The sequence below is a fragment of the Psammomys obesus genome, unplaced genomic scaffold (assembly GCF_907164565.1).
Source record: "Psammomys obesus unplaced genomic scaffold, mPsaObe1.curated_primary_1811, whole genome shotgun sequence".
Taxonomy (NCBI): Eukaryota; Metazoa; Chordata; class Mammalia; order Rodentia; family Muridae; genus Psammomys; species Psammomys obesus.
The window spans coordinates 13,351,231-13,364,830 of record NW_026596095.1 but is presented as its reverse complement, the minus strand read 5'-3'; the positions used below and the strand labels follow the sequence as shown (position 1 = coordinate 13,364,830).

At 37.5% G+C, this 13,600-nt stretch overlaps 1 protein-coding gene across 2 annotated transcripts in view; it reads right to left on the bottom strand.

Annotated features, from left to right (window-relative positions):
* Positions 1-13,600, bottom strand: part of LOC129691974 (bifunctional heparan sulfate N-deacetylase/N-sulfotransferase 4) — a 344,209-nt gene that overhangs the window by 39,975 nt on the left and 290,634 nt on the right. For both annotated transcript variants that reach the window (XM_055628185.1, XM_055628186.1), the window contains exon 6: positions 10,757-10,939. In XM_055628185.1, coding sequence (XP_055484160.1) covers positions 10,757-10,939 — 183 coding nt within the window. The remainder of the gene's footprint in view (positions 1-10,756; positions 10,940-13,600) is intronic.

Genomic DNA, 13,600 nt, shown 5'->3' with positions numbered 1-13,600 from the left:
TTAATGACCAATAATTCTTAGAGACCATTGAAGCAAGTGATAATTTACTCCAGAAAATATTATGTTATATCTCTTGGATTTTCCAATAAATTCATCTTAAAAAAAATGCCTCGAAAACTGGAATTAAGTGCAAGCTGTTAAAGCCAACATTCCTTCTTTCAAAATGTAAAAACGGAAATCCCATTTTACATTGACCGTCATGTATTTCTTACAATATTTTTCTTCATTGTTAAATCTTCTACCCTCCATAGTCTAGGCTTAGCTTAACTCCCTAGCCATGTTTTCTGCAGTGGCAAAGAAGACTGGGCAAATGTCTTTTATTTACTTTGTATTTGTTATTTTACTCTGTCCACAAGTCACCTAACTAGAGACTATATTACACAATTTCTCTGGCATCTGTCTTTTTACAAAAAAAAAAAGAAGTCTTATACATCTGAAAGTGAGACAAATGATATGAAGTCCCTTTTAAAGGTTAAAGCCACTCTGTGGGTTTCCCGTATTTCAATTAGTGTTGGCTGTAAAATGACTATAATTGAAGAATGAAATAGCCTGACTTTCAGTCAGAGGTGGAGACCATAGGTGGAAGAGCTGAGGTCCAGGGAACTAGATGACTGTATGGAACAGTGCTCTCTTTAGGATAGTTACAGGAGTAAGAATCACATTTCTATCTTATTTCAACCAAAGTGTATTTTAGTGCCACTGTTCAGCATCACCTGTGATGTTCTTCAGTGTTCTCTTACGTGTAATGTAATGAGTTTGAGACAGAATGAGGATCCATACATTCTTCCTTCAACTGGAATATTCTGCTGTGAGTTTATTTCAATGCCACTGAAACAACCAGTATTCTGTAGGGAATGCAGTTAATGTACCCTCTGCATATGCTTCTTCTCTCATTGGTGTATCAGCAGCAAGTGATTTAAGCCTGCTCATGGACCACACTGAGTGGCACTTTCTAAATTACCACTGCTCAGTTCACTCAGTGTGTCAGTCATGGTACATTCTCCAGCATAGAAACAGGAGCACCTGCTTCAGAATCTTTGAATAATTTATTTTTCCTGTTCAATGCCCAAATGTTTACCTAGTTCACAGTCAAAGTTTTGCCAATTTTTCCAGCTTATGCTAATACCACTGAGGGGAGCTAATGCCAGCTCCCCTCAGCCCAGTCAGCAAGAACATGAGCCCAGGGGGCACTCTGTGCCTTATTCAATGGTCTTAAATCTCCCAGCCTCAGTTTCTTTATTTGTGAAACAATGATTAATAGTTTCTACCACATATGGTTTTTGTACCCATTAAATTCGTTACTAGCTTTAGAATAATAAAAAGCATGCTGTATACAAGAGGGTGCTTATTATTTTATCCCATATCAGCATTTTCTTTCCCTTTGCCCTATCCATAGGAAGGATTAAACAGAGTTCAATTTGACCAATGGATTATATAACTATGAGCAACTACCAATAGGTTGCCTCCCCTTGTGAACATAGCAAGATCTCACTCCCTGCTTTGCCTATATGACTTTTGTGTCATATTTCTTCCTATTTCGATACCTAAAATTATTATTTCATGCATGCAATAATTTCATGCAGTTAAATTACAGCTGCAGTTTGTGGTAAATCCATCGACGAGACTGTAAGTTCTCTGCCAGTGAAGCCTCCGTCTGTGAACACATGAGATGCTTAATAATTGCTTACAGACTGAATGACGGACACCCCTTCTTCCAGGAGGCATAGAAAACTGTGTAATAGCTGCAGACAGATCCTAATACATGCTTGAAATCTAGTGTAATGTACGTAGACATTTGTTTCCAAAACTCTGAGATAAACAGAGACAGAACTCTTTGTTATCCTAAATATGATTCCTCATGACATCCAAGAAACTGAGTTCTTAATATGTGCCTGCACACTCCACTTTGGAACCTAGACACGCCTTTACTTGTATGACAGTATGCCTGCTTTGTTTGAAGACATTGGTCCCTCAGTTGTATGTTAGCAATGAAGAAGAAGTGTTCAGAGCCGATGGTTACTGAATCTCTCTACACACAACTCCAAAAGGGCTGGTGCTTTATTTGCTCAAATGTAGGTCCCATGAAGCTTAGCAAAGGCAGGAGGACAAATGAATGGATTGTTGAGTATCACTGGGAAAAGCCTCGTGACAATCTGAGAGCCTTTCTGGTTTTTCATATGTTCAAGGAGGCTACTTATGCTCACTTATCACAGGACATGTCTTTCTTGCTCATATTTTTACTTTAAAATTGATGGAAGGCAAGCTTTCTGGGCCAGCAAAATGTCTCATTGGGAAAAGAGGATTGCCACCAAGCCTAACAACCTAAGTTAAATTTTCCAAAAAAATCCATATAGTAGAGAGAGATATCTGCCTCTCCATAGGTTCTCTTCTTCTCTCCATGTGTGACATGTGAATGAACACACACAAAAACATTTAAAAATTAAAATTATTCTCTCTCATACACATACTCACAGAGAGTGAGAGAGAAAAAAAGAGAAACACCCCCCCCCCCAATTGCTGAGCAACCACACTGGTTAAATTAATGCATTTCTTAGATATTGTACCGACAAATACAAGCTATACATACAATTATCTGGGTATTAAGATAGTGGAATGCCCACCGCTCTGAATTCTTCCATAGAATTATCAGCTGACATCATTTCAGATCTCCCTCCAGGGTTGTTCTGGTCCTGGCCAAATGCTCACAGATCAGCAGACCATCCTCCTTTATGACTGTGCTCTGTCTCTGTTCTAACTACTTTGGGGCTTTCTACCTGCCTCTATCTCTGCTGTCACCTCTTCCCTGGCATATCCTCCCCACCTGCACCCCCTGCCTGTTAATTACAACTGTATTGACAAAGCATTTGCATTTTCTATTTTATATTCTGCTAGTGGTTGTTTAGACTTTCCCTATGCAGAGTTTCAAGATACTGTCTGATTATTTCAACGCCAATGAATATAATATCCAACTTTTATTGATCACCTTCAACATTCCAGGCATTTGCTTGACATAGATTATTTCTAATCCTCAAAGTAACTTGGCAAGACAGATTTTTATTATCCCTTCTTTATAGTGGAGGAAGGTAAGATTCGGAGGGTTTTATTTTGGTCTTAGTGAAGGTCACACAGCAAGTTAGTTCATATTTGGAATCTGAAGCTGGTGTTGTCTCTGTAGTTAAGTTGGTGCGGTGTGGGGGTGGGGGTGGAGGACAGAGGAGAGACAGAGGGATTGACAGTGAAAATGCAGTTCACAGAATCTTTCCTGGGGCAGAGAGAGAAGCATTTGCTTCACTTTTATGCTCTTCTCTATTGCTATTGTTTTAATTTTAAAAGTCAGAACATGACAGAGCACTAATGCAGAATCCATCTCATTGTGCAATATGCCAGCTCCCTGTGTAACCGAAATAACAGATAATAATAAATCACAATAAACAGCAAGTTACTGTCTTATGCATCTAGCAGTACAGATATATTTAAACTTTGAAAACAAAATTAAGTTAAATTTGCTCCAGGCAGCCCGTGGTTGCAGTGCCAGGCTAAGAATCTGCTACCCTGCCCTCATGAGGCAAGGCGATCGAGAGGAGGTGGGGTTGATACGCACAATATCTGAAGCAATTTTACTCTTAAGCAAGTACATAAGTACTGTCAGTAGAAAATTCTCTGATGCAAAAGGCAAGACTTAAAAACTGAAGTCAATACAACGAAACTACCCCAACCCCCAAGGACTAAAATATGGCTTTTGGAAACATCATACCACCTAATTCCTTTTGAAGGGCATGTTTTCATAGACAAGAAAATGACTTCTGTTCCCTTGAGACCTGGTTATCACAAGCCTGCATTTCCTTTCTGCCTCTGGAAGTTTTTTTATTTTTTTTTCTCTCTCTCTCTCTTCTCCACCCTTCCCTTCTAGGCTCCTGTGGAACTGTCAGGTGGGATTGGTTAGAGACATGTGGGTCATATGCTTGTTCAGATAGTTAGTCTCTATCTAGACCTTAATGGTAGCATGATTGTTTCGCTAACTACAAACCACAGAGTTTGTTCCTCTCTTCATTTCTCCTCAGCTTGCCTTGTGCTGGTCCAACCTCGCTGGTGAAACAGATAGAAAAGACGTTTTTAACTGTTACCCTTTCCCACCTCTGGAAGATGGTGTTGTTTTGAAGCTTCTGCTTATTGCATTCCTTCTTTGCACACATCTGTAAAGAGCTGTTCCCAAGGCTTCACCACACAGTGGAGTCACTTCCAACTTTCTGTCTGTCACTGTCACTTAAGCCTTATGCAATCCACATGCGCTGATGAGATATTTTAATAAGATAGGGATGTTTATTCTCAGTGCTTCAATCAACAAATCCTCATGGTGCATCAGTGAAACAGACCCCATCTCTGATTCTGATTTTACCTGTGCTTCTTGGAGCCCCTCCTGCGTCCCTCAACAGCTTAGAAGAGCCCAGCCTTCCTAAGAGTGTTGATCCATAAGAACTCTTTTCACAGATCTCCTGCGGCAGATGGTGGTCTGGTTATTTTTCAGGGTTCACTATTGAATCACCGAGTAACAGATGAGTGTAAGTGCCATCCTGTGTGCTAGAGCCAACCAGCAACCAGCCTTGGTTCTGTGTGCAAGACTGGGGAGGTGAAAATCTCAACAATGCTACTGTAAGCACATGTTATCTCTATTTTATCCCCAAGCACCTATGTCTTGTTTACTATATTAGATCTCTGTTTATTAAAATGAGTGGTTACTCTTAGTAGTTCCTAAGAAAAGTTTTCTTAGAAAAACCCAGAGGGCTTTATTTGTTTTATAGTTCCCTCTTTTAAGAAATGACTGTAGGCCTCCTTACACAAAACTCTATGCTACTATTTGCATTTTTACGAATATCCTGCAGGAAATAGATACCCGACTCTAAAGAACAGTTCTTTGAATTCCCATGAGTCAGTTGTTTTAGTACAGGATTCAGGTTACCAGAAATTTTTATAAAGCATACACAAAACGAGTTTCATTTTGGTGGTAAATAGGAAGTTTTAATATAATTTATAATTATTTTAGTGAATAAAGTATGAAAATACTATAACTTTCATTATTTTTAAGGAGCTCTCTGTAGGTTTTTTCACTGACTACACCTTATTTTGTGGTAAGTTTGGCTCTTGACAAGAACATATCTGAAAATGATTTCTAGGAAACTGAAAAGCCAAGACTTTATGTCATCCATCTCAGTTTTTATAGTCTCTGCCAGCATGCAGAATCAAAAATGGTGGTGTACTTTTCTAAAAATTAAACAATTAAGACTGGGGGAAATTATTTCCATATTTGAGAAGCATTCCTGAGAGTATAAGAAATAGTGTTAATGGATTAAGGAGGAAGAGTTTAGGATGTCAATACATGCACAACTTTTCACTGGAAAAATAATTAAACTGTCTTAATTATTAAGATGAATTTAATCAATAAAATAAAAGATAATGTCTCCATCATAACTACAGAGGCTATTTCACTAGAAACGCTGAAAGATGGACAGACCAGCACTTTGAAAATATCTTCTGCGTGAAGTGGGGTATTTTTGTCCCTGATAATCCTTTTTTTTCAGTTTCAGACAAGTTCTACCTTTTTTCTTTGAAGGCATCCATGCTTACTGCTTTCAATTTGCTGACACAGCGGCTCCAGTGGTTTTAAAATCATCCAGGAGTTTGAGGTACTCCTTTAAGGTACATCTGTACAGACATTTGCTGAACTATCTGTGCAGGGAAGACCCACCCTGAAGGCTATCATCCCATGGGCTGGTGGGCCAAGATGAAAGGTGAAAGCAGAAGGAAGTTATTTCCCCTTCAGAGGTCTCCTGACCATCATGATGTGCACTGATTAGCTCCATCATGCCCTCACTGCCTTAATAGGCCAAATCTTCTCACCCATGAACATTGCACTGGGGAGTGTGGGGGCTCTAACAGGAGCTGACAAGTTTAGCATTTTGTCAACATAATGAAAAAAGTTAACTCTCAGTTAACCCTCACCATGTAGCCCAGGCTGGCCTTGAACTTGTGACATTTTTACCTCAGTCCTACACAGCACTGAGATCAGAGGTCACAGACCACCACAACTAGGTCATTTTCTTCCAACACTTGTTCTTTGTTGCAGGTCAAATCGAAATTCATGGTCTGTTTCCAAATTTCCCTGAGGACTTGAACCTACTCCTGGCTTTTCTTCCCATTACACCTGCCCCTTTATTTAAGAAGCAATTGTGCTACTTTTGCTGTTCTGCATGCATCTCTGCCTTTGTGAATCTGTTATGAGGTTTTAATGAAAGTGGCTTTTGTACCATTAGGTTCCAGCTTGTGAATATATGTAAATATAAGGTTTGCATGTATATGTCTGTATTTATGGGTGGCAATATTGTAACCAAATAATAAATAAGCTGTAACGTAGTCAAGACAGTAAAAATCTGAAAGCAAATTTCCAAAGGTACTTTTTCAACACAATCAGGAACTGTTGCAGTTTGTAAATCTCATGGTAGTAAAATTTTTCTTTGCTTTGTAACTATTTCCCAAGCACAGTTTTAGCAAATTCCCACTGAAGCCATCATCAGATTCTTCCAAGCTTCAAGAGAGAGCTCATGATGGAAAGACTTGTCTCTTTGAGCATAAAATCACCAAACTGCATCTGAACAGAAGTAAGAAAGCCTGGACTTAGTCCCAGCTCATCTCTAATAAGGTAAGAGACTTATTTCAGTTCCCAAGATTGGGTTAGATGTCCCTAACTTGTATTCATAACATCTACAACTCTATGTCAGCATTCATTTGTTACTTCAATAGACAAATATCAATAGCAGGTCCAGTGTTGATGCTGCCTGTTTTGTGATTTCTTTATATGATTGATATCCAAATATCATCATTTCTAACTAGAGCCCGATGCTTTGATATCCAGAAACTGCCAAAGTACTCTTCACTTGCGGTTAAGGACTGGGATTTACTTCTCCACATCTCTCTCCCTCTCTAACTCTGGAGACACTGACAGAGAGCAAGAAGACAGCTCTTTGAGTATTTCCCTGGACACAGAGCATGCAAGAATCCACTTCATGCTTGGATGTTTGTAGATAGTGAGACTCTAGAGTGGGTGAAGGAAGATTGAGGCTGAGCTAACCTGACAGCTTGAGAGCTTAAGAGCATGTGCGAATCTGACCTTCTCACGACCTCCATGTTTGTGGCTTTGGTTCCTATTATAGGAGTTTTTGTTGAGGGGAACTAATCTTATGCTCTGCAGTGATTTTTCTATCAAAAGAAAAAATTAGCAATATGAATTAAAAGGACCCAAGGGTGTAATTTTAAAACTTTTACATAGTTGAGACATAGCTGTTGAGGAGCCAATACGGAAATTACATTTTGTGTGTGTATGTGTGTGTGTGTGTGTGTGTGTGTGTGTGTGTGTGTGTGTGTATGAGTGGACACATACATGGGCACACATGAATCAAGCAGACTTGGAAGAGTCAATTTCCCATGAGACAGGAGCACTTACACACTGTGTAGCTGCTCTTAATGCTGCCTATTGGCAGAGACTCATATTGCACTTTTTAATTAGGTGACAATGCAGACTCACATATAGAGAGGTTGGTGCTAATGAAAATTTACATAAGGAACCAAAGGAATTAAACAGATGTGAAGATTACCATTTTTCACTTTTTCTTTCTATTTGTAGTAATAAAAAAAGTGTGAATTGAAAATGTAAAGGAGAATAGCAGTTGATTTCTATTTAAAAGTGAAGAGTACTAAGGAGTTTTCCTCATAAATAGAAAAGGGTACCTGAATGTTTTATTTTCACAGTATTCAGCAGCAACAGGAAAAAAAAAAAACCTATTTGCCTATCCTAACTCTCAGTCATAAAGAGGATGTAAAATGTTTTCCAACTAAGTTTTATTTTGTTTACATGTAGAGAATGAGGGTAATTTCTATTTCATTTGGGACTGCTTTCATTGATGTGAATACGAAAGTAAATACAAGCATGGAGAAGATAACTTGGCGTCCTACATACTTTATTGTCACTCCACCAATTTCATTTTTGACATCACTTTTGATTGGTTAAGTTTATCTAATTTTCTACAATAAATCAAATGCTCTGGACATCTCACATACCTAAGTAATTTCCTCTTAATCTTAATTTTTTTCTCTTTTCTGTTCTTTGTTTTGTTAGTGGAATGTTTTTGTGTTTACATATTATATAATATATATTTATATTTATATATATATATTAAAAACATTCATATAAACAGCCATGCATATGCGAGCAAAATGAGTCCTCAATAAAAAGATGATACTTTCAATGATAACTTGAACAGACTTCAAAAATGTACCTCAAAGCGGTATTTATGACAGTGCCTTAAACCTTCTGTAATCAAGAAATTAGTAATGCAAATTTTTGGACTCTGGGAATTGATTGAGTCATTAATTTATTACTCTACTCTTTACTTAGGTATTAACTCAATATTTTGTTAGGCGTATATATGTTTATTTCTTATGATATAAAAACTATCCCTAGGCACTCATCCCATTGTGCTATTTGAAAGTAATGCTGTGAGCACTTACACTTGTTTCAGTGTATCTTCACATTTCTTAACACTTCAAAATTATATAATTCTCTAATTGAAAATTTTATCTCAGTCTGCCACCACCACCGTACTTTATAATTGCATGTTGAAGGAGGATTCAATTGGTATTTGGAACCATCATGTTGATTAAATCATACCATAGCAGTATTTGTTTCTGTTTACTCTTTTAAGAAAATAACTGAACCGGGCCAGTGAGGTGGCTCAGTGAGTAAAAGTGCTGTCTGTCACTTCTAGGAAACATAAGTTCAATCCTTTGAACCCATGGAAAATGTGGAGGAAGAGAACTGACGACTGCACAAAATTCACACTTGCGTGGCAGGATGGACACAGCAACATCCATGTCCATATACACACTTGTACACCGTACAAACAGATCAATCACTGATTTAAAAAAGGTAAATAGCAATATTAATGATATCCAAACATTGTCAAAACATGTTTCTTATTATTCATTAGAAGCTCAAACAACCTGAAAAACAAACAAACAAACAAACAAACAAACAAAAACCTCAATGTTTAAGGAAACACTTCTTCCCTACAGATTAGAGCTTGGAGTCTCTGAGGTGACTGATCATTTATGTCAACAGCCTGTCTAAGACAATTAGGAATCTGGACTTTTAATTGTTATGACTGTTAGCTTTTGTTTTTTTTTTTGGGGGGGGACTCATAACAGTGGGAGTGGGTATATCTCTGACTCTTTTGCCTGTTCTTGGGACTCCTTTCCCCTGTTGGTTGCCTTATTCAGCCTTGATAGAAGGGCTTTTCCTTGTTTTATTACCATCTTGTTTTGTCCTATTTGTCTGTTGTCTCTTGGAGGCCTGAAGAGGAAATGAAGGATATAGGGAAGAGGGAAGTTTGGTGGGAGGGAGGGGCTAGGAGGAGGGCTGGGTAGGGAAACTGTGGTCAGTATTATATCAAAGAAGAATCTTTTCAGTTTTAAAAAAATATCATATACACACACACACATACAAATATATATATATATATATATATATATATATATATATATACACATTGGTATAAAAATAATTGATTTCTCTTATAACATGGAGTCTGCTGTAAGCTCATGATTTGAAGCAACAGTTCAATTCAAAACACAGTAAAAATCCTCCTCTGGTATAGGGAAAAAATATAGTATTTTATTCGTCATTGCATGTCTTAGAGCTGGCTCTGCTGTCTACATAGCAGATTCTCAATGAACACAAGTGGTGAGAATCCCTGGCTGCATAGACAGAGACATAGAAGATGTGGCAGATGGAATAAGGGGAGGCAGAGAGTCTTGAAGAAAGGAAACGGGGAAGACTCTCGAAGTCCGCTTCCCTGTGATTTCTCATTAATGACGATGCTTCTTTTCCACCCGCTGCTTAGCAGGGAACATCTGATCTGCCCTCTGCAGCCAGCACATTGATTGTGTGGGTCGATGCATAAAAAAACGAGTAAGTGGGAGGCAGCGCTTCCAGATAACCGCTTAGAAGAGATAGTTTACATTTGATGCTTTCAAGCTGTGCGGCCTCATATAGAGTCAAATTAGTAGCAAAAAGCCATCCTAAAACTGACAAGTCTCTCTTTTATCGACAGGCCTAATGTTACTGAAATTAGTTAGACCTAAAGGAAAGTGAAACACACCAAACGGACACTAAGTCCTTACGAACAGAGGGAAAGTGTTGCTCTTCCCTTTTTGATGTACTCTGTGGTGGACGCGTACACATTATGGTCCGGTGGCAGAATCTCGTGTTGCTGAGGCTCTTTCTCTGTTTCTGATTTCAGTCTCCTGAGCTGTCCAGTGCTGACCATTTTCACAGCAGCTAGCCAGTACTTGGGTCGCAGGTAAGTCTAAAACATTTTCTTGCCCAAAGCCCCAACAAGAAAACACGATCCTTATTGCCACGTTTCCAAATTAATTGAACAAACAAGCAAAATATAACTACAAATCAAAACTTTTAAATTGTAGAAAAATACAAAAGTATTGTTGAAGAGATCATGACAATTGGAAAAAGAAATAATTTGTATTAAATATCCATTTTAATATGCCCTAACACATTTAATTGATTTATTTACTATTTTGTTTAATATTTTTTTAATAAGTTCCTAACATAAATCAAACAGTAACCCATTACTAATGTTTTTTTGTTTTGTTTTGTTTTCTGTCCATGGAGAGAAGATTTGAATGTTACCTGCCAGAGAGGGTCTTTCTGCTCCGGGAATAGCTGGAAATACTTGTGGGCCAGCTGCACTGGAGGCAGAGTTTGCAGTTTTAGGTTGGTCCAGCTGTGCACAAAGTTAGCCAAGTTCACAAAGGTGTACAAGCCTAGGCGATCATTCCCATAGTTAGATAGATGTGTCATGAAAATGCTGATCTGAAAAAGAAGTTAAAATGAACACTCAGTATCACAAACATACCCTCAAAAGTGGCAGTTTATCATCCAGGTAACACCTCACCTAACTTCAAATTTTCAAGGGAAGTGCCATTATACTTTTGGATGGGAATCCACTTAATCCACCCCCCATGCCACTTTATATTACTGTAGAAATTAAGACGGAATTGTTAAAAAGAAGTATAGTGCCACTTCCGATATCAGATTTTTCATATTGAGAAGCCAATATCATGAAACCCTAAATCAAATCATTTCCAGAATGCTAAGTAACCAGAATAAACCAGTTGTAAAGCAAAGCAACTGTGTCCACTTCTTTTCTGAGGTCCATGCATTCTTACCTAATAAGGATGGGGTAAACTTGTTTCTTTGTGTTATAATGAGTCTTTTATTTGTTTCTTTACTGAAAATAAGGTTTAAAATATGACAAATGTTTGAGGAGATAGGTATATGATTTAAACAGTGTACAATATATGTATAGAAACATGACAATGTGTCACATCCTTTTTATGTTTTGATGGATGCAATAAAAATAAATTTAGTTTAAAAACCACCTTTGCAAAGGTGTTTATTTTTTCTTTTACATTAACCAAGAGCTACCATGTTCATTAATCTTTTACAAATTTTTCGACTTTATGTGAACTGTAAAAGTATTCTACCATTTCTGTGTTGCACTCCATGTTCCACAGTCCAGGAAAACACGGCACGGCTACTGAAAGACTATGCAAGACTTTGCAAGGTATTAAATATATAAGTTAAATTGCAATATATCCAGAATTGCAGCAGAAATTCAAATATTAAATAAAAGGAAAACTGCACAATCCTGGTCTAAGTTGCAGAGATTACTAATGCACCTCTGAAAAAGAATCAATCATTTTCTAGCAACAATAATTCATACTTTCTTTTCAGTTCTCCTATCATTTTCAAACAGATACATTTTAAAATCTAAATATCTTTTACCACCAAATAGATCTATAAATATTTCAGAGCAACCAAAACATTCTAATTAAGGACTTTATTAACTTCACTTTATAGTAATATTTCCACAGTGCTGCAATGAATACTATTAGGACATACATCTAAAAATGAATAGTAAGCAAATATGAAAAAAAAGCCAAACATCTGTGGCTGCTGTTATTTGTAGGTGTCATTTTTTTTTCTTTCTTCAAAGACATTATCACTTTATAGGTTTATTCATATTATTTGGGAATGGTAAAATAAAATTGGGAATATGGCAACTATTCCAATACCATTTATCACTGAAACATGGTTATATTAGTAGCTATGTAGTATAGATAATAATACAGACCCTCTGTTGCCAAGATGTAAAATCACTGAGTAACTATAAATGCCAGAAAGGAAGTCTTACACTAGAATACTGTAAATAATATTCTGTCAAGAAATTCTAATTTCAAGAACCAGTTTCACAATGTGAAGGACTTTTCACTTTGTAGACCTTATCTTTCTGTCTTTCATACTAGAACTCTGAAAAGGTCTCCAGGGACAGCTAATTAAAATGATCTTCAAGTCCCATTGTCCCTGAAAGTAAAAATGAGAGGATGAGAATTTGGCCTATTGACCATTAGTGTCTCCAAATTATAAAAATAGTACCCCAGATTATGTAGAACTGACCTGAGTAGTCATGAATCTAAGCCATTCACATATCAAACCCTGGTCATGCTCTTATAAGGTATGTAGTTTCAAAGACCCTTTCACAGATGAAGAAACAGAGTCAAAGAGGAGTCAAGAAACTTGTCTAAATTTCCACCGAGTAAGGTACAGGATAGAAATTAAATTCTCAAATCCAATAGTATGTATGTGCCTGTACCTTCACTTGAGCATTTTTATGCACTGAATTTTAACATCTTTTTTTTTTTTTTTTTTTTTTTTTTTTTTTTAAAGAAAAACCAAGGACCATTCGTGGATATAACCTAGAACTCCTGCACAGATGTAACCCATGGCAGCTCAGTCTCCAAGTGGGTTCCCTAGTAATGGAAACAGTGGCTGTCTCTGACATGAAATCAGTGGCTGGCTTTTTTACTCCCTCCTTCCCTTTGAGGCAGGAGTAACCTTGCCAGGCAACAGAGGAAGACAATGCAGCCAGTCCTGATGAGACCTGATAAGCTAGGGTCAAATGGAAGGGGAGGAGGACCTCCCTATAAGTGGACTTGGAGAGGGGAATGAGAGGAGATGAGGGAGGAAGCGTGGGATTGGGAGGGAATGAAGGAGGGGGCTGCAGCTGGGATACAAAATAAATAAACTATAATTAATATAAAAAATAAAAATTTAGTTAAAAATATGTAGAAAACGTTCAGAACCCTCAAGTACTATTTTGGGCACTCACTTATGTTTCTTTTTCCTTGAAATAGAATGACAAAAGAAAACTTGTTTAAGGTTTATTTTCAGTACTAGGGTTGCCTGCATCTTTTTCTGTGTACCACATGCATGTCTGATGCTCCTGGAGACTTAAAAAAAAGGACATTGGGTCCCCAGAACTGGAGTTTCAGATGGTTGTGATATATCCTGAGGAGGCTGGAAGCCAAGCCTGGGTTCTCTTCAAGAACAATTATTTTTTCTTAACTGTGGAGCCTTCTGTCCTAAGCTGGTCTTGACTCTTTAGTTATCCTGTTTCAGTCTACTGAGCAC